We start from the raw sequence: 19,661 nt of genomic DNA, 5'->3' as shown, positions 1-19,661 counted from the left end.
ATTCAATTTAAATTTCATTTGCCTTCAGTATAGCCTTTGCTAAAGACCACGAGTTTCCAAGTAATTTTTTCCCCATGTAGCTGGCTTATTTCCTCCTCTTTTAGAGCCTGGTTTCATTTAACGGACTTATAGTATGCTGTATACCATGCACTGAACTAAAGCTATTTCTCAATATTTCAGATTATAAAACTATTACTCAATATTTCAGATTATAATTTTTTTTGCTTCATGGTAGACATAAGCAAATAATAGATCTTTTAGTTTCATCATTCATTAAGAAAGAGTAACTGCAGCAGTTACAAATTAGAGATGTAAATAAACCCCATGCAGAGCTTAGTCTAGTAAAGGTTAAACAGTATGCCTATATGGTTACAATTTAAAAAAGAAATCTTTTAACGTCTCTTTGTACAGTGCATGATTATTAAGCTTCAGATCATTCCACTCAAATAGGGTTTTACTGTTAGCACTTTGTTTATTTTTTTATTTACTCAACACTTATTTGTTGAGTATCTGTAGTGTGTTCAGTACTCTGCCAGGGATAAGGGAAGCAACCATGAGCAAAATCAGACCCACAGATCTTACAGAGTGATGGGAAAGACAGACAGTGTTCAAAGCATCAAACAAATAAATTTAAAATATAATTCTGATTATTTTACCATAGGTAGTTTCATACCCTTGCTAAAAAGAAGCATTTAAGTTTTGTGGTAAAGATCAGGGAAGGTCGAGATTTGAAAGAAGAATGGGTATAAACCAGGGTAAGATCCTTTTGATCCCAGACGCTGTGGCAGGCATAGGCCTGTGGTAGGAAGAAGCTTAATATATTTGTGGAACTAACAGAAGACTGGGGTGAAGAAAGCAGAGAAAGGAGTGGAACAGGAAGCATCCTGAGATCTAGATAGGGGAATGAACACACTGTCTCTTGTAAGTTTTGTTAAAGATTTTAAGAGCGATGAGTTTACTTTAAGAGCCACTGAAGAAGGGGAGGACCCAGATTGTATTTGTATTTCAGAGCCATTATTTGGCTGCTTTGAAGTGAAGCTATTTAATTGCTTTCCTAAATCCTGGTGGGAATCTATAGTACTTTGATCTGGGATGGTAGCTGGCTGTAGAGAGTGAGATGAGTAGATTGATTTAAGAAACTTGGGGGAGGGTTAGAGGACAGAAAGAGGGGTGTCAAGCGAGACTGGTTTCTACTTTTCATTGTTTATTGAGATCGGAACACTGGATGAGAACAAGGTTTAAGGTTTGGTTGTTGAAGTTGAGAAATCGCTAAGATTTTTACACATGAAATCTATCCATGGCAACAGTAAGGTAGGAAACTTGATCCCTCTTTTAGAGATTATAATCTCATTGAAAAAAATAAGGTACAGACAGAAAATATTTAAATGACACATACACTCAGGCCTTCACTTATTAAGTAATATATAAGGTCGAGAATGTAGGCTCTCACCTAGTATCCTTTTTCATTGAATGTTATATTTAATTATTTAAACTCCATTATTTAACATTTCATCTTTGAAGTCTACTAAAATAGTAACAGAATTATTGGAGACAAATGAACTTAATTTATTAATAAAAACTCTGGGAAAGTAAATATATATATATATACACACACACACATATATACACATATATATTTATTATTTAGAAAAATATAAAGAACAGTTCCATCATATACATTTTAACATAAATGTTTATTATTATATAGCATATGTTTTGCTAAAGTGTTGATTGATGTTTCATTAAAAATGAGATTCCAGGAAGCCATGCCATTATTTGTAATAGTCGACAATTCTCTAACACATTCCTCTGCAAAAACAGGCACGTACATGGTACAAACAGACAGGGTAATGGGTTCTGAAAGGATTTGTGGACAAGGGATTTGGAGAGCAGACAGGATTTGTACAGACAAAGTTTTACCAAGAGCACTTTCTAAGTGGCGGGTCAAAAGGATTCAGGAATTAGAAGGTATAGTCAAGGTGGACACCAGAAGGATTAGTTAGTAAGGAGGTGAGGAAGAGTAGGTGATTATTATGCAGTGTTTAGATAGTAGTGCTAACGCCTATGCTTTTGAAATAAGACTTTTAATTGTTTTCAAGTGATGAAATGAAGATATTTTGTCAATTCTTATGCAGGCTCCCGTCTTCGTCAGGAAGATTTTCCACCTCGCATTGTTGAACACCCTTCCGACCTAATTGTCTCAAAAGGAGAACCTGCAACTTTGAACTGCAAAGCTGAAGGCCGCCCCACACCCACCATTGAATGGTACAAAGGTGGGGAGAGAGTGGAGACAGACAAAGATGACCCTCGCTCACACCGAATGTTGCTGCCAAGTGGATCTTTATTTTTCTTACGTATAGTGCATGGACGAAAAAGTAGGCCTGATGAAGGGGTCTATGTCTGTGTAGCAAGGAATTACCTCGGAGAGGCTGTGAGTCACAATGCATCGCTGGAGGTAGCCAGTAAGTAAAATGGGCTTTCTGTGTTTGGAGAGATGGCCACATGGGATCATTTCACTTGATCACAGTAATAAAAGTTTAAACCTGTATCACAGGCTTTACCTGAGGAAAATCTCTAGATTTGTATATGAATATCATCTACTATTTGTTTGAATTTTCTATATTTCTCATCTTAGCTGGTTATTCAAGCTAAATTGGGATTTACACATAGTTGTTGAACTGTTTTACTTTTTAAAAAAATTTTTTTAGTTAAAAAAATTTTATTTTATATTGGACTAGAGTTGATTTACAATGTTGTGTTACTTTCAGGTGTACAGCAAAGCAATTCAATTATGCGTATACATATATCTATTCTTTTTCAAATTCTTTTCCCATTTAGGTTATTACAGAGTATTGAGCAGAGTTTCTTGTGCTTTGTTTTACTTTTTGGAGCTGTTTTCTGTTGAACATGCTCACTGAAATGGATGTATTCGCCTCCTTTGTTCCTTTTAAATATATAGAAAATGAGGATGTTTATGGAAATATAATAGTGTAGGGTATTTTTCATTTGTCTTCATTAGGAGAAATACTTTCACCTGGTAGTGTAGGGTGTAGTTTTACACTGTTTCTAATTCTCAGAAATACACTTTCGGTAAAGCTGTATCCAAAGAAATGTATGTATATGCCTCATACAGTATTATCTTGGCTACACTGTAGTGCACCCTTGGAGGAAAACACATGGATGGAATCCTCAGGGAGTTGATGGTTCAGTTTATTTACACAATTACCAAAGGCTGCTCATTTGGAATTACCTCAATAAGGATTTAGTTGACTAATGATTAAGTTGTTATATATAGAGTCTAGATGTGTATTGTATTTGAATTAGAATTAGGCTTATTTTCAATAAACACTCGAGAGGTGGCCAGAAAATTTCATTCCTTTGAAAGAATCCTGCTGTGTATATGTATATGTGACAGAAATTGAGAATTGTATAGGGATTGGAGACACAAATGAAATTTAGATCTAATTCACTTTAAATTTTAATATCACTTTAAATTTAGCTGTCTATAATTATATATGAAACTGTATATATAACTATGTCTATATTTATATATAATGTTTTCCAAGGTGATTGATATTTTACTACAATGTATGTTCAAAATTTTAGTTATATAGTTTTCATAATCTCTAACATTGTCTCCTGCATTGAACTAGAACATGAATATAAAGAACCGCAGATAATTATGACATTATAGACATAAAAAGGAATTTAAAGAAAGATTATTCCAACTCAATCATATTATTAATGTGAAATCATCTCCAGAGAATTTAGATGATTTGAACACACTCACAGAGCCACGTAATACTTACCTTGAGACAGAAGGCCAAAGATATCTGATACGAGCATAAAATTTAATTAGATAGAATAAAAAATTAAAGTGACCATTTAAACCTCTGTCAGAATTAGGCATTCACGTTTTTAAAACATTTACTTGAAACCCAAGTTTATATTTCTCTATTCACAGTTAACTGATAATTAACTTATTGTACTTTCTCTTATTGCCTTGATTCTCAGTGAAGGTCCTAGAGCTAAATCAGTGAGATGTATAAAAGCTATAATCACAGCAGAAAGATATTTTTCTTTTTCTTTTGTTTTTTAAGCTCAACTTTAAATGTAGCACAAGCAAAATAATTTTAAAGTTTCAACTTATTTATAAGACATATATATATGTTTTGACAGTCATCTTTCAAAGTTACGATATTAACACCTTTCTAATGCTTGGCATCGTTATACTTAAGAATTATTATTTTCTGTGAAGATAAATGTGAGTTAACGTTTGAGAACAAATTTAGAGAATCAAGAAAGATGATGTAGATAACCTAGGCCAACTCCTGTGTGTGGTATGTAAGAAACTGAGGATGAGGAGGGAAAAACAGTGATTGTTTATTCTCTGGAATTAGAATTCTTTATAAGAAATGTGTACCGACAGAAATATCAAAGATCATCTCATGCTTCTGTATTATTTTCTACTCTCTTTGTATTCTTTATCATTGTCAGAATTTTTAAAAAAGTTTATAGACTTGAGTAGAGAGTCTAAATGCTTACCCTCTAGATCTTCCTTTTCAAAACACCTCTAGTTTTACCTCAGATGATCAAGATATCCTTAATGCATTGGGATTTAGAGACCTGTCTGTTTTAATCTGGCTTTTGTGCAGTTATTTTAAAAGACACCATTAGTTTCCAGTTAAGTTCTGTTTCTAACTTAGACTTTCCATTACCTTGAGAGTCCATTATGGGAAAAGCTCTTGCAGTCTCAGTCAACAAATATACGATCATGAAATTGAAACCAGACATAAGAGCATTATATAACTTTTACCAGTAAAACATTCAAATACATAGTCCCTTAATGCATAGTTCACAAATTTTAGTGGGATATTCCTGACACATTCCAAAATGTTGTCAAGCTCCAGAGAAAAAAGGATATCATAATTTACTGAATAAAATTTAATCAAACTACTCTAGAAAATACTTTAAGTTCATATTCAGTAACAATTCATATACTTGGGAAGGGAGAAGTATATAGATATTATATATTTATCAAATATAGTTTGCTGTTAATAAGGGTAGTTTGGTAATAAGAATTACCTTTTTTTTTTTTTTTTTTCTTATGCGGTACTTGGGCCTCTCACTGTCGTGGCCTCTCCCGTTGCGGAGCACCGGCTCCGGACCCACAGGCTCAGCGGCCACGGCTCACGGGCCCAGCCGCTCCGCAGCATGTGGGATCTTCCCGGACCGGGGCACGAACCCATGTCCCCTGCATGGGCAGGCGGACTCTCAACCACCGCGCCACCAGGGAAGCCCAGGATCACCTTATTAGTGATAATAATTATTTGAAACCATGAGAAAAGTTCAAGTAGTGTTTGCTTCCAATAATTTTTATACTAGTTAAATTGTAAAAATTAAAAGCATGTTTTTATTTAAAGAAATTGTGTTATTTGGTCACATAAGTTATATGGGAAAAATTAAGTACTCTGCAGTTAAAAGGGGTTTTTGTGTCTAAAAAAATTCATGGTTCAGTGCACTACAAATAGATATATAGTAATTTAGTTCACATGTATTTCAGTTATTTATTTTAGCCAATGGTTACTGCTCATTCACCATTTTAAAATATGTTTGCATCCTAAAATCAAAACTAGCCTTTTGTATGTTACATAAATACAGGAGGGGAAGGAGGGCAGGGAAACATGGGTCATATTTGCTGTAGGTTAAATCTATAAAGTACTATTATAGCTTGGTTTTATTATTTCCTGGAGAATATTACTATTTTTTTTGCATATTTTCTTAGTTTAGGTACCAGAAGTTCAGTAAGAGCTATTCTTATTCTTCCCAAAGGCTCAGACACAGGAAGACAAAGATTTCATCTAATTTCTTAGTGACGCTATAGCCCAAAGTAATAGCATTAACAAAAGTGTCTTGAGGCAACACTGGTTTCACAGCACAGTTGTTGGTAATGCTTTTAAAAACATTTATCTGTGTTTTATTTGCCTTTAAACCAAGTTTTACAGCTGTAACAACAACTGGATTTCTTGGTTCCTAACAGTTGTCAATCTCTCAAACAGTGGAGAAAAAAATGATATGGAACATCATTTAAAACTTTTATTTTTGTATTGAAATGATAATATTCTTGTCTTTTGTGTTTTTAATATTTATTTAAATTTAAATAATGTACCAAAAGGATTGCATTTATTGGTTATCTTTAGGATTATTTATTTTTGTTTTCATTTAAATCGCAATTATAACCAGGTTGGACCCAGTGAAAAGCACTGACCGATCTTTAGGTGCTGATCTTTGCCATGTAGTAAAAATTGTATTCTTGTTCTTGAAAACTCAGTTTTGATGCAATTAAGTTTATCTCACACAATTATAAAGTCTAAGAATTGGAATGCTAAGAAATATATGGTAGTCCTTACACCTAAAGTTTCCACCTTGAATTTTTGGAAGCTTATCTCTGTAAAGGAAACCAATTTTTAATCACAGATACATTTTTTTTAATTTGTTTTTTTAATTATTGTTTTTCTTTGCAAGCCAAGAATGATATATCTTGATGAGGACTTTAACTTGTAAATTTAGAATATATTGCTGTTTCTAAGACTTATGAAAATTCACTGTTTAACTCAGTTTCAAACCCAGCTTTCTAAAATGGTATTGCAAGTAGTATTTTTTTGTTTCGTATTAGCTCTATTTGAGAGTCTACTAAATGTTTAGAAAAATATTTTACGAATCTGTTCTTCCATATTCAACATTACCAGTTAGTAAATTTAGAGCTTTATTTTATGCCTGGCACAAATTGATAGCACAGTTCTTCAACACAACTTATATTTAATAAGTAACTCGATCTTGGGTAATTGCATTGAATTTTAAGGAAGATTAATTTGAACCTTGACCCTCATGCTTTCGATTACAGAACATGTCTCTCTACGTCATCTGCTAAGTAGTACATAGTCAGCATACGGCTATTTGTTTCCTATGTAAGCTGTTTTCTCCTGAGGAAGAGAAATTCCCTTCAGACTAGGCAGACATCTGCTGACTGTCTTAGCAGCAAAACACAGAACTATCTTTCCAGAAAAAAATAATTTTGTACAATTAATCAGAGATTAATCTTCCCAGATTTTATTAACCGGGGTGCTTTTTAATAGTAATTACTTTGAGGTAAAATGTTTATATTTTAAAGTAATATTTTCCCACTACTTTCAATACACTATGATCTTTCATTGTTATTAAACAATTCTCCTTATAAAGTGATTTAGAATTCGAATTATCTGATTTTCCGCCTTTGGATAAAATGAGAAAGTGTACTGACGTGTATGCTAAGGAGCCAGGTGTTGGTATAGTAGAATGTATTTCTAAAATCTGAAGCATTGAAGATGAAAGGATGACTCCTGGCAGTAAAATGGTACCGATGAGCAGGTGAAAATAGAATATGCCATTATATTGTACATCGATCGATTGACTGATTGTGCACACAATCAAGTTGACCTTTATATGTCTGCACACACATATATTGTTCCTTGAAAGACTTTTTATCTTTGAAATTGATATGCATATTTTCTTATTCTTATTCTTCCCAAAGGCTCTATATTGCATCTTTGAAAATATTTGTTTCCTCTAATCTGCTTTATCTTTTAAAAAAACTTTGCCATTTTCCATGATTTGATAAGATTCTAAAACATTTATATATATATTATTTTTGTTTTCAGTGTTCAAATGAAGAATGTTAAAGATTCATTTAGTTTAATGATTTTAAAATATCTTTCTTCTTTGTTGCACACTTATATCCTAAAATGCAGTGACTTTTTGTTGCAAAATTGATTCATGAGTAAATGAAATAATGCATATAAAGTGTGTAGCACAGTGACTGGCACATAATTATAAATCATAAATCTAATTGTCGGTGCTGTTGGTTTCACTGCCTTCTTCTCTTTCCCTGTATTATGGCCAGACACTAGGATTATTTATACAAAGGGGATCTGGATGCTTTTTATTTCAGAAATGGACTGACTTCATTTTGAATTTGAAGATATGTGTGTTAATATACTAAAATTTAAATTAAATGTTTCAGTAAGTAAATTTTCTTAAATTAATTTCTGGTTAAGTACAGAGCATGTTAAGTATATTAATTTCCATATTGAGTTGAAATTCCTGGTATGAGAAATTTACCCTTATCTTTAGATTCTCGTTGTTAATGCAAGGCATGCAAATAGTATTGACTTAAATCATTTTTGTCTTAGGGTCAAATGAAAAATTTCATTTTTGTAACTTTTACAGTTGGTATAACATTAAAATTTTCGTTTTGAATTCACATGTTTTTTCACTTAAGTAAAGAAGCAATATTGCTAAGTTCTGTGACATGATTATATTTACTAAAGACTTGAGTTTTTACCACCAGTTAGAATATAGTCTTTTGTTGTTGACAGTCTTTTTTTTTTTTTTTTTTTTTTTTTTGCGGTACGCGGGCCTCTCACTGTTGTGGCCTCTCCCGTTGCGGAGCACAGGCTCCGGATGCACAGGCTTAGCGGCCATGGCTCACGGGCCCAGCCGCTCCGCGGCATGTGGGATCTTCCCGGACCGGGGCACGAACCCGTGTCCCCTGCATCGGCAGGCGGACTCTCAACCACTGTGCCACCAGGGAAGCCCTGTTGCCAGTCTTAGTTCAGGCCGCCTTAACAAGAATACCACGTACTGGGTGGCTTACACAACAAACTTTTATTTCTCATAGTTCTAGAGGCTTGGAAGTCAGAGGCCAGGGTACCAGCATGGTCAGGTTCTGGTGAGAGTTCTCTTCCTGGTTTCCTCACATGGTGAAGAGAAAGCTCTGGTCTCTATCCCTGTATAAAGGCTCTAATTCCATCACAGGGGCTGCACCCCAGTGAACTCATTCCACCCTAATTACCTCCAAATACCATCACACTGGGGATAAAGATTTCAACATACAAATTTTTTTGGGGGGTGGCACAAACATTCCACCTATAGCTGTCTTTAAATAACAATTATTTGGGGATTTTTAAGTTGGATTTGTAGTTATTTTATCATCTTTAGTAACTGAGAAATAAAAATCAGAAAACCAGGGGGAAAAATCGTGTAATCTCCGTGGTCCATCAGATCACTTGCTGCATCCAAATATTGGGTTTAAATTGTGTCATAAATTGAGGATAGAAATATTATGTCTTCAAGTAAATATAGTGTGAATTCTGTATTTGTTGAGAAAAGTAAGAGCAGTATCCTTTCTATACTACATTAAGAGAGGAGACAATTCTCATTTTCTTTGAAATAACATAAAAATTCTTTCTTCTTTTTTTTTTGGTTTTATCTGTCCAAAGAGTATTTAGTATGAAAATAAAAGCACAAACCCATATTCCATAACTCATGTGAGAGATGACAGTGACGATGGGCATAAAGAGAAAGTTTAAGTTTCAATGGGTATTTTAGTAGAAAAGGACGAAGTCCGCTGACCTTTTGAACGTGGGTGTTAAAGGAGGTGGCTGTGTCAGAGAATGTACTACTTATTCATAAATAACCAACAGGTGACATTCTATCTTAAAACTGCTCTTAGTTAAACCAATTATGGGCTGTAGATATGTGTGCAGTTGATTTCTTAGGCAAACTTTTATTGTTTTTTCTTTGGCTCACACAACTGTCATTTATTAATCTTTAGCAAGTTTGTAGAAAGATCTTAGAGTGGGGACATGTCATACATTTTCATTCCTTTGCTCCCAAACTCAGGTTAAGGAATATGATTAGTAAGCTTATGGAGATCATTTTAAAATAACTTATTGTATGTTATTTCTAAACACGTGCATTATAGAACATACTTGCTCTTTTAAAATATATGTTCTTGTAATCTCATTTGCCCAGAGTTAACCACTGTTGAAAGTTGGGTGGATATCCTTCTAGATATCCTAACATCATTATATGTTCTCTAGGGAAAACTATTTACTATTCAATTAATATTCAGTCTTTTCTTGGTTGGTTAAAAAAAAAAAAAAGGCATTGGCTATGTTGGAACACATAGCTATGTCATAAAGACGAAATGGAAGAGTTTAGCTCTCTAGATTGGATGTTACAAAACAGGTTCCATCTGCTGGATATTACTACATACACCGTCCTGGACCAGATTCAATCCAGTAATCTTGGGGTTAAAGGTTATGTATTCCATTACCAGTCTCATGAGCCACTCCTTTTATTTTCTCAAAAAGTAGATGGTGTCCACACATGCTGAAAAGTACTAATATGATTATTCCAACACTATTTGATGCTTAGATATAAAGTCCCTTGAGGCTTCCAGGAAATCAATTCAGTATTTAGTTATTTATGGGAAATTCTTGGCAGTGTCTCCTCATATCAACAATATTCCCTTTAAAAATTAATAACCATGGTTATCTCTTAAATCTTATCATCATATCACCCTTCCTTTTAATCCTCCTAATTTACTTGTGATTTAAATGCTAGACATCTTTCCCACATACAGAGACTAACTTGAGAATCATTTGTATTTATTTAAAAATTTTTGCTTCAATGACAAGTTTAATAAAACATACCTAAACATTCTTAGTATAGTTAATTTTAATTAATACAATATAAATTAACTTAAACCTTTCATTAATTATCAATTCAAGCTTTTTTGTCAGATTAGAATAAAGCCCCATTGAATGTTTTGAAGGCATAAAAGTTCTTTTCTTAGTTACACAATGTGGGCATTAAAAATGTTGTTTTTAAAAAGTCAGGCATTAAATAAAAATATGAAGAATAACGAAATATAGTTTATCCAAAAAATGGATATTTTTCCCTAAGTAACTCTTTCCAGGCCTTTTGCTTAGTTTTAGCTATTCAGTGGTGAACGAAAAAGAAAATGGTTTCTGCCTTCATAGAAATTACAAAATAGTGGGAAGAGGGGGTTGTGATGACAGAAAATAAGTAACTAACCATACAAATAACTTTATCCTTAAAATTGTGCCAAGTGCCAGGAAGGATTGGGGTTAAGCTGAGAGCAGAAATACCCATGGATATTACCAAGACACAAAGTAAAAGAAAAGGTGTTTCAGGCAAAAAGAATAGTACATGTAAAAGGCCATGAGAAATGATAGACTTGGGCATATTTGAGAAAATGAAAGATAGCTAGTATGGCATATGAGTAAGGGAAACAGCTAGAGAGATGGATGGGGGCCAGGTCATGCAGGATCCTGTAACCTGGTTAGTGATGTTGGACTGTATGTTCAGTGCAATGAGAACCACAGGAAGTTTTCAGGCAAAGATGGAGGTGACATGATCTTATTTATAGTCTAAAATGTCACTCATGTGATACTTGTGTACTGCACGTTGGGAGAATGAATTGCAAAATGATTGGGGGAGGCCAGTTAGGAAGCTATTGCAGTATTACAGGCAGGAGATGGTGCTAGTTTGAAATAAGTGTAGTAATGGAGATGAAGAGAAAAGTGAAGATTAGATTTGGAGATTGAAGACTTTGTTTAACTTTGGAGGGTGAGTCAGTAGAAGCTGAGATTTTCCAAGAGATACAATCATTGCTGCTGGTGAAGTCAAGGTCAAGTCTATGACCGTGAAAGTGGAATTGAGAATTTGGATTAGGTGATGTTAGCTTTGAATGGCTGACAGTAGTTCAGTATGCTGCAGCCCATCACAGCCCCAAGAAATGGCACTTTCCTCTGTTTCCGCAGCCTGGAATGTGCTTCTCTTCCTGTTCCACTGGTCACTCTCTTTGTTTTTGTTTGTTTGTTTTTGCGGTAGCGGGCCTCTCGCTGCTGTGGCCTCTCCCGTTGCGGAGCACAGGCTCCGGATGCGCAGGCTCAGCGGCCATGGCTCACGGGCCCAGCCGCTCCGCGGCATGTGGGATCTTCCCGGACCGGGGCACGAACCCGTTTCCCCTGCATCGGCAGGTGGATTCTCAACCACTGCGCCACCAGGGAAGCCCCCGGTCACTCTCTTATAATTGGCTCAAGAGTTACCTCCTCTGGAGCCATCTGTGACTCAAGTGCCTAGCACAATTCCTGGCCCATTGTAAGTGATGTGATCTAACATGTAACTTGGAAATGTTTTATTCCATGTCTGAGGAGCATCATAAAGTATGAGAATGCCACTTGAAGGAACAATCTCATTTCCACACAACTTGTTTGTAAAGGCAAGCAGGTCACGTGATCTCAAACACTCATTTGAAGGCACGGCTCTTAGAATGCAGTCTCGGTACTATTTCCCTGGGAGTTTTTCTTTCTTTCAAGATTTTGGAATATTTAATTGGCTCTTTTGGGCGATAACATTACTCAGGAAATTTAGTTGACTTCCACTAGTACAAAAAGTCAGATGAGTTCTTTTTAGGCTCTAATAAGTGTAGGACAAGCTCTCTAAGTGTACTGACCCCTTCTGAGTAGCATCAACCTGTGCTTATGAGTGTAATGACTGGCTGATAGAAAACAAAGGGGTTTAAACTTCCTGACTGATAAGGAAACAATTAGTATTGATGGTACCTGAAGGGATTTTTCTGAAGTTCCCTTGAGAAACTTTACATGTGCAAAACAGGACCTAACCATCTTTACTTTCTCTTTTTCTTTCTGGATAGGGGGGAAAATACACAAAATAAGTATTCTGTAAAGTAGAATTATTTGCATTCCTGTACTTTGCCAGTAATCTGTATATTATATGTAAAGCTATTATCATAGTCCAATAGATTTATATTTAATGAAGCAAATTTGATGAGAAATCAAAGGAAAATTATAACATAGTAATATTTTTCATTACAACCTTAGGCTTTCATCTGTGGTTGATGAAATATATTTTTAGAAAAGCTTAATTAAAATAAGATGTAAAAACCAATGGAAATCTAGGTGCTGCAGCAACTAGGCATGAAATGGATAAGAAAGAGAAGAGACCCACGCAGATGGTAACGTGTGGGGAGGCAAACTCAGATGTGGGAAGGATTGGGTCTACTACAGGCAGCAGCTGGAGGCTTCTACTCAAAATATGCTCCATGGACCATCAGCATTGGCATCACCTGGTAGCAAGTTAGAGATGCTGAATGTTGGGTCCCCCCTCCTGACCACCTGAATCAGATCCTGTATTTAAACAATATTTTAAGGTGGTTCATATGATTCACATGCAAATTCAAGTTTGAGAAGCCTAGTATACATTGTGGTGAACCGGAGTTCATAGACCCCTGCTCATCTCCCAGAGCCCCAAACACCTTTTGGGAATGCAAGCCCAATGTGGTTGATTTTTAAAAAGAGAAGCAGGTGAAGTATGATTTTAGGGGAACTATCCTGGGTTTCTAAACCAGTAAGAGTGGAGGCACAGAGTGGGGAGGGATATGTAAGAGACTGGTAGAGACAGCATTCAGGGGCAGAAATGGAGGGAGAGAAACACACAGAAAGAAAAGCAAAAGAGGGATACAGCGGGAAACATATCCAGAGTAACAGAGAAAGAGATTCAAGGAGGAGGGGGCGGAGAAAGAGAAAGACAGAGACAGGGAAGGGAAGAGAGGGAGCATGCGCACTGGGCGGGTGGCGGTGCAGCAGGTACTGGTATGGTAGGGGCAAGCTTGGGAGAGCACAAAAATACATTTGCCTGGATGAATAAGGAAAAAAATTGCTTCCTACATATGAATATTTACAGCGTGGAATATTAATCAGAGAAGGGGATACTCAAACCTCTATTAATATCCATACCGTCATTCATCAAGAAAAGTAATATGTGAAATGGATCTTAGATATTCTTAAGTAAATTCACGGAAGGCTATATTTGCTTAGCATAATCCAAAAGAGAAATGCTAGGTTTTTTATTTTACTTTACATTTCCTAGAATGAAAACTGTGAAATAAAACAAAACTAGGTTTTATTAATAAGAATGGAACTGTGCTGGAAGGATCATTTGGAAATCATTTAATCTGTCCTTCTGACTTTTAGTTTAAATTACCTGAAGATCATTTGTTGTATTAAAAGAGGTTCGGAACAAAAGATTATTCAGCTTCCATCATCAATATCCCTTATATGCATCAGCGTATGTTAACACAAAGTTATTACTTTAATTTACTTAAATTCTGTGCTGCAGCATGACTTTCTTTCATTTTACATGGTAAGTGATAACAGAAAAGCCATTTCTAAATCATAGCAGCTCTTATGTTTGAAGATCGTTATTAAGTGCGACCTAAATTTTAATAAAGTACATCTGATGTTTAATTTAGGTTTCTGAGTATAATAAAACAGTTTCTAATCGCAGTCTCTTAGTATCCAAAGTGGAAATTGTAGCTTTTGTAACATTTTAAGTTATGTCGTATTTAACCAGAGGTTTAAATTGAAGTTTTAATAGCGTTTATGACATTTTACACTTGTCAAGAGAAATAAAAATTTATGACCAAGGTATTTAGTATGCCTGAATGGGGACATTTTTAATCTTATCCAGTGAATGATGAAGTAAAACTTAGAGTAAACCCAGAAAGTTAAGAAGAAAGTGGGAAAGGACGTCCCTCACAAGGGATCTATATTCTGTCTCAATCTTTCCTTCTTCATCACCCTGTATCTCTTTACCAAATAATACTGTACTTTATCTAGATTGAGTCATATTAAGTTACCCTTTTATTAGATTCTTATATCGGTCAGACACTAGAAAATGGATTAGGAGCCTGTGTTTGTAGAAGGACACTGAGAACATTTTGATCATACAGTTCAGCACTTGTCATCGTCACCCAAGTGACTTCCCTTAGTTCTAAAATAGAAGTGTAGGGACTTCCCTGCTGGCACAGTGGTTAAGAATCTGCCTGCCAATGCAGGGGACACGGGTTTGAGCCCTGGTCCGGGAAGATCCCACATGCCGCAGAGCAGCTAAGCCCGGGCACCACAACTACTGAGCCTGCGCTCTAGAGCCCATGAGACACAACTACTGAAGCCCTTGCGCCACAACTACTGAAGCCCGTGCGCCTAGAGCCCATGCTCCGCAACAAGAGAAGCCACGACGATGAGAAGCCCGTGCACCACAATGAAAAGTAGCCCCTACTCACTGCTCCTAGAAAAAGCCCGCACGCAGCAACAAAGACCCAATGCAGCCAAAAATAAATAAATTTATATATATATATAAAAAGAAGTCTAGGGCAGGTTGCAACCTTGTTGAATCTTGCTTGAGGGAATTCTTGGAAAATATGATTATAACATATTTACCTTTGGGACTACTTCAGGAAAGAAAGCAACAATGAACCAAAATTCCACAGGAACGGAGACAATGTTTTATGGCCAGTGTTTTATGGCCAGACAATGTTTTCTGGCCAGTGGAGACAATGTTTTAGGTCCTGCTGATAATTACCTTTTCCTCCACTTCTCTCATCTTTTGTCAAAATCACCAAAACCTAAAACTTGAATAATAACCTCAGAATTATGTGGTTAGACTCCCCAATATTTGTAGGCAGTAAAGTCAATTCCTTACCACTTTTCTTTTTTTTCCTTCTTTTTAAAAAGTAATGACCACTTAGGTCTCTGTATGGTTTCCTGTGAAACAGGTTCTTTCTGGACTCTGTCAGCTATGATTCTTCAATCTCCTTCACAGTTTTTTTTTTGCGGGCCTCTCACTGCCGCGGCCTCTCCCGCCGCGGAGCACAGGCTCCGGACGCGCAGGCTCAGCGGCCATGGCTTACGGGCCCAGCCGCTCCGCGGCATGTGGGATCCTCCCAAACTGGGGCACGAACCCGCATCCCCCGCACCGGCAGGCGGACTCTCAACCACTGCGCCACCAGGGAAGCCCTCCTTCACAGTTTTGATCATCAGCTTCAGGTGAATAACAACACCTATTCCAAGAGGAGTTTGTGTTCTTTTAATATAAGGGGTTCTCTTAAGCCATTAACCCCATGGCTTTTATCCATAGACTGCATTATGGAAACTGTTCATAGATACGATTAATTCTGTCAAGGTAAAATAAATTTTGTTCCCAACAAACTCAGTAAGTGTTCATTTAGCATAGCTTTCTGCCCTTGGTGAAGTTACTTAGCCTTTCTATACTTTAATAAGAAGTGGGGATATTATTCTATTTACCTTATAGAGCTTTGGAGAGGATTAAGTAAGTTAACACACATAATGTGCTTAGATCTGTGCCTGGCCAACAGTAAGCATTATATGAATGGTAGCTGTGGTTCTACGTGCTATTTATTGTACTAGGCACATTATTAGGCTTACCTTTTCCATTCCTGTGGTCCCAGAGAATGTATCTCTTTATTTCAGGAAGGGGGATGCTGAAAACAAAATACCATATATTGTTACATTTAGAAAAAGCTTTCTGTTCCCAGAGGTAGGCATCTTCTTATACACAGGTGTATTTAAAATCCACATAAATATTTGTGAAATGATAAGTATTCTTCATATATCAGTATACAGTATGTCTTTTATGACAGTATATTTTTAAGGGTTTGGAAAACTGTTGTTATTGGCATGGTTAGCATTTAAATATTTTATTGTGGCCTTTCTCAAAATATGCTCCAGTGAATTTTTTTCTGTGAGCTGTTAAAAAAATAATTTGGGGGCTTCCCTGGTGGCGCAGTGGTTGGGAGTCCGCCTGCCGATGCAGGGGACGCGGGTTCGTGCCCCAGTCCGGGAAGATCCCACATGCCGCGGAGCGGCTGGGCCCGTGAGCCATGGCCGCTGAGCCTGCGCGTCCGGAGCCTGTGCTCCGCAACGGGAGAGGCCACAACAGTGAGAGGCCCGCGTACCGCAAAAAAACAAAACAAAACAAAACAAAAAAAACAAAAACAACAACAACAAAAAATTTGGAAAATACATCTTTAAGTGTATTTTCTCTATAAGACTTCATAGCTTTTAATATGTTAATGAATGATGTGAAACACCAGTAGGAGATTTAAATTATTATGATTCCCACACTTAAATGAACTGTCAGAATTTTTTTTTCAGAAAAAAATTGGTTTTCTCAGAAGACATTTTGGATAAACGGTAATATTTGGTACTTTGTGGGAGGACAAACAATTTCAAAAGTGTGTATCTCAGATTCAGGTGTGTGGTTATCTTCATGGTTCTTTGTTTCAAGATCATAGGAGTAAGCATATGATATACTATTGTTTCCATTTTGTGCTTGGGGATGTTTTCTTCTTCTACATCAGCATTTTGAAAACCATATAACAAGGATCCATTCAGTATTCCAAACATAGGCAATTTAAATATAGTGCTTTACCAAAACTTTGCAAAGAGGTGCAGAGTGCAGTGTGTGGCCTTCCTTACCCTTCTCTCTCACTAATATCCTGTTACTCTAAATAGCCTTGACCTCAGCTTTCTAAACTTTGCCTTCTATTATGGATGTAATTTACCTCTTGCAGCCATTTGACACAGTTGACCTTATTTGTGAAATATTCTCTTTCCCAGAATTTCATGGCACCCAGCTAGATCAGGATTGCATCCTATTGCCTGTAACCACAGTCAGACAATTTAGCCAAATAGGTTTAAATTTGATTCTGGAGGAAGGATGTAGAGAGAAAGTATATCGGCTCCAAGAAGCCATTAAGAATCCAGCTCCCTTTGATTTTTTTCTGCTCTACCAACCTTAGTATGTGACTTTCTTTCTTGTGGTTGCGAGGTGACTGCTGCACCTTCCAGTGTCATATTTCTGTGCTGTTCTTGAGGGAGGAATGTGAAAAATCATCAGCCTATTGTTTTTTTAGAAAAATAATAAATTTCCTGGAAGTCCCACCCACTAGAATTTGATTACACCTTGTTGGCTAGGACGATGTTTGATGGACACCCTTAGTTTCAAAGTTGCATGGAGAGATGTGTTTTTAACTGGCCCATTTCTTCTCCAAACAATGGGTATTTAGTAGGCAACTAGCAAGGTCTACCACACATATGCTATTGATTTTCCTCTTATTTTTCTGGCTCTGCTGGGTCTACTGCTGAAATGTGCATGTTCCAGGAGATTTTACTCTGTGGCCTACCCTGGAGGACTGCACCTTCCTCCTGGGATTCAGTTATCAAAGTTGTCCTGACTCACTCCTTGTTCTGTTCTCTCTAGGCAGACCTGTACACTCAGCTCCGTTTGGAGGTCCTGATGGCATCTCCCACTCAAATATCCAGAATGAGACTCTTCATCTTCCTTTCTATCCCTGCCTTTCCTCTATTATTTCCTAACTCTGAAAATGATACCACCCTGCCATCTATCCAGCCCAGCAGACCAGAAACCTGAGATCAATTCCTTCCTCCTTTCTTTCTGTCTGTTCACATCAGTTGATCATCAGGTCTTCCTGATGTCTTTTCCTGAATAGCTTTAGTGTTTTCCCACTTATCTCCATCCCCTTTGCTTTTTTTCTAATGAGTATCACCATCATTTCTCACTTAGGTAACTGTAATACTTCTTTACAAGTAAAAACCTGATCTCTCTTGATTGCTCACTCAGAGGTTCTCAATTGCTCCTAAAATCTAAACTCTTTAAAATGACTTGCAAAGATTTGTGTGATCCTGGCACTGTAGCCTAGAGTTTACGCTCTCCTACCCCCATCCCTTTGATCTGGAAAAAGCTATTTATTGCTTCAGACCTCAGCAGAGTTATCACATCCTCTGAGCCTCCTTTTCTGTATACCCCACTCCTCTCCCCATCACAAGTCAAGGTTAACCTTACCCACACCACACCTTGATCACAGCATGTAAGTCCTGTATTGTAATTAAATGTTTACCTGTCTGTATTTCCCACTTAATTTTAAGCACTGTGTATAACTTGTTGTACCTAGCACAGGTCACAAAGGGTGTGTTATTACTGAATTTCTGCCAGTAAAAAATTCTATACAATGATCTCCAACCAAAAACAGTGGAAAACAATGTTTTCTTTCTTATATTTGAAGGTGCTAATGTACAATTTGGCATTTTATATGTCCAGTAGAAATGAGAGATTGCATAAATTATCTGCATTTTTTGTGCCTCATCTGCTTTATGAATCTTCTTTTTTTTTCTATTTAGGAACAAATATTTTTTTTTCTAGAATCAACTGGAATGATAAGTCAAGTCTGTGATTGCATATATCAGCTAATTTTTCTGAAAAGAACTTTAAGTCAGACATTAGTTTAACATCGTATTCTGATCAGTATCTCAGACTAAATTTAATATGTGTTAAATGAAGGAGTGAAGTTAAGATTTTATAATTTATACTAATAGAAGATATTTTGCATGGATAGCCAAAAGATACATGTATGGGTATACATCAATGGAAATAAGCATCATTTTCCCCCTAAACTATTAGATAACCTCACATTAACATTTATAGGTGAATATATAGCATAAAACTTTATCCCAAAGTTTGTTTTAATAATCCAGCATAGAATTCTTCCAAAAAATATAGAATTCAGATTTCCCCTTATAATGTTAAATTTAAAAATTAATAAAACTAAAAACATTGACTATAAAATTTTAATATGAATTTTTAAAATATAAACATTTTCATATAAATATAAATAAGCATGTTAAGTATTTTAAAATTTAAAAATTTTAGAACATTCCTTCTGCTTTTGCCTAAAGGAAGACATAAAATCTGAGACATTGGTAACTATTTCTTTTGACTAACTCAGTTGTGCTGATGATAACCCTTTTCTAAGCTACAACAGTTAGTTATACTAAGCGGAGAGAGGAAAGAATGTTGATTTGAATGAAGTGGTTCCAATTTTAAAGGGATTTTATTGAAGCCAGAAAGGA

The 19,661-nt window shown here is 36.1% G+C and overlaps 1 protein-coding gene across 7 annotated transcripts in view; it reads left to right on the top strand.

Moving 5' to 3' along the window:
- ROBO1 (roundabout guidance receptor 1) overlaps nt 1–19,661 on the top strand; it is a 396,160-nt gene that overhangs the window by 76,716 nt on the left and 299,783 nt on the right. For all 7 annotated transcript variants that reach the window (XM_027102621.1, XM_027102591.1, XM_027102582.1 and 4 more), the window contains exon 2: nt 2,136–2,462. In XM_027102621.1, the coding sequence (XP_026958422.1) occupies nt 2,136–2,462 (327 nt within the window). The remainder of the gene's footprint in view (nt 1–2,135; nt 2,463–19,661) is intronic.

This window comes from Aethalodelphis obliquidens, unplaced genomic scaffold, assembly GCF_003676395.1.
Source record: "Aethalodelphis obliquidens isolate GAN/ISIS:26980383/991018 unplaced genomic scaffold, ASM367639v1 scaffold1, whole genome shotgun sequence".
Classification (NCBI taxonomy): Eukaryota; Metazoa; Chordata; class Mammalia; order Artiodactyla; family Delphinidae; genus Aethalodelphis; species Aethalodelphis obliquidens.
Note: the sequence above shows the minus strand (reverse complement) of the source record. Positions and strands in the feature narration are given on the sequence as shown.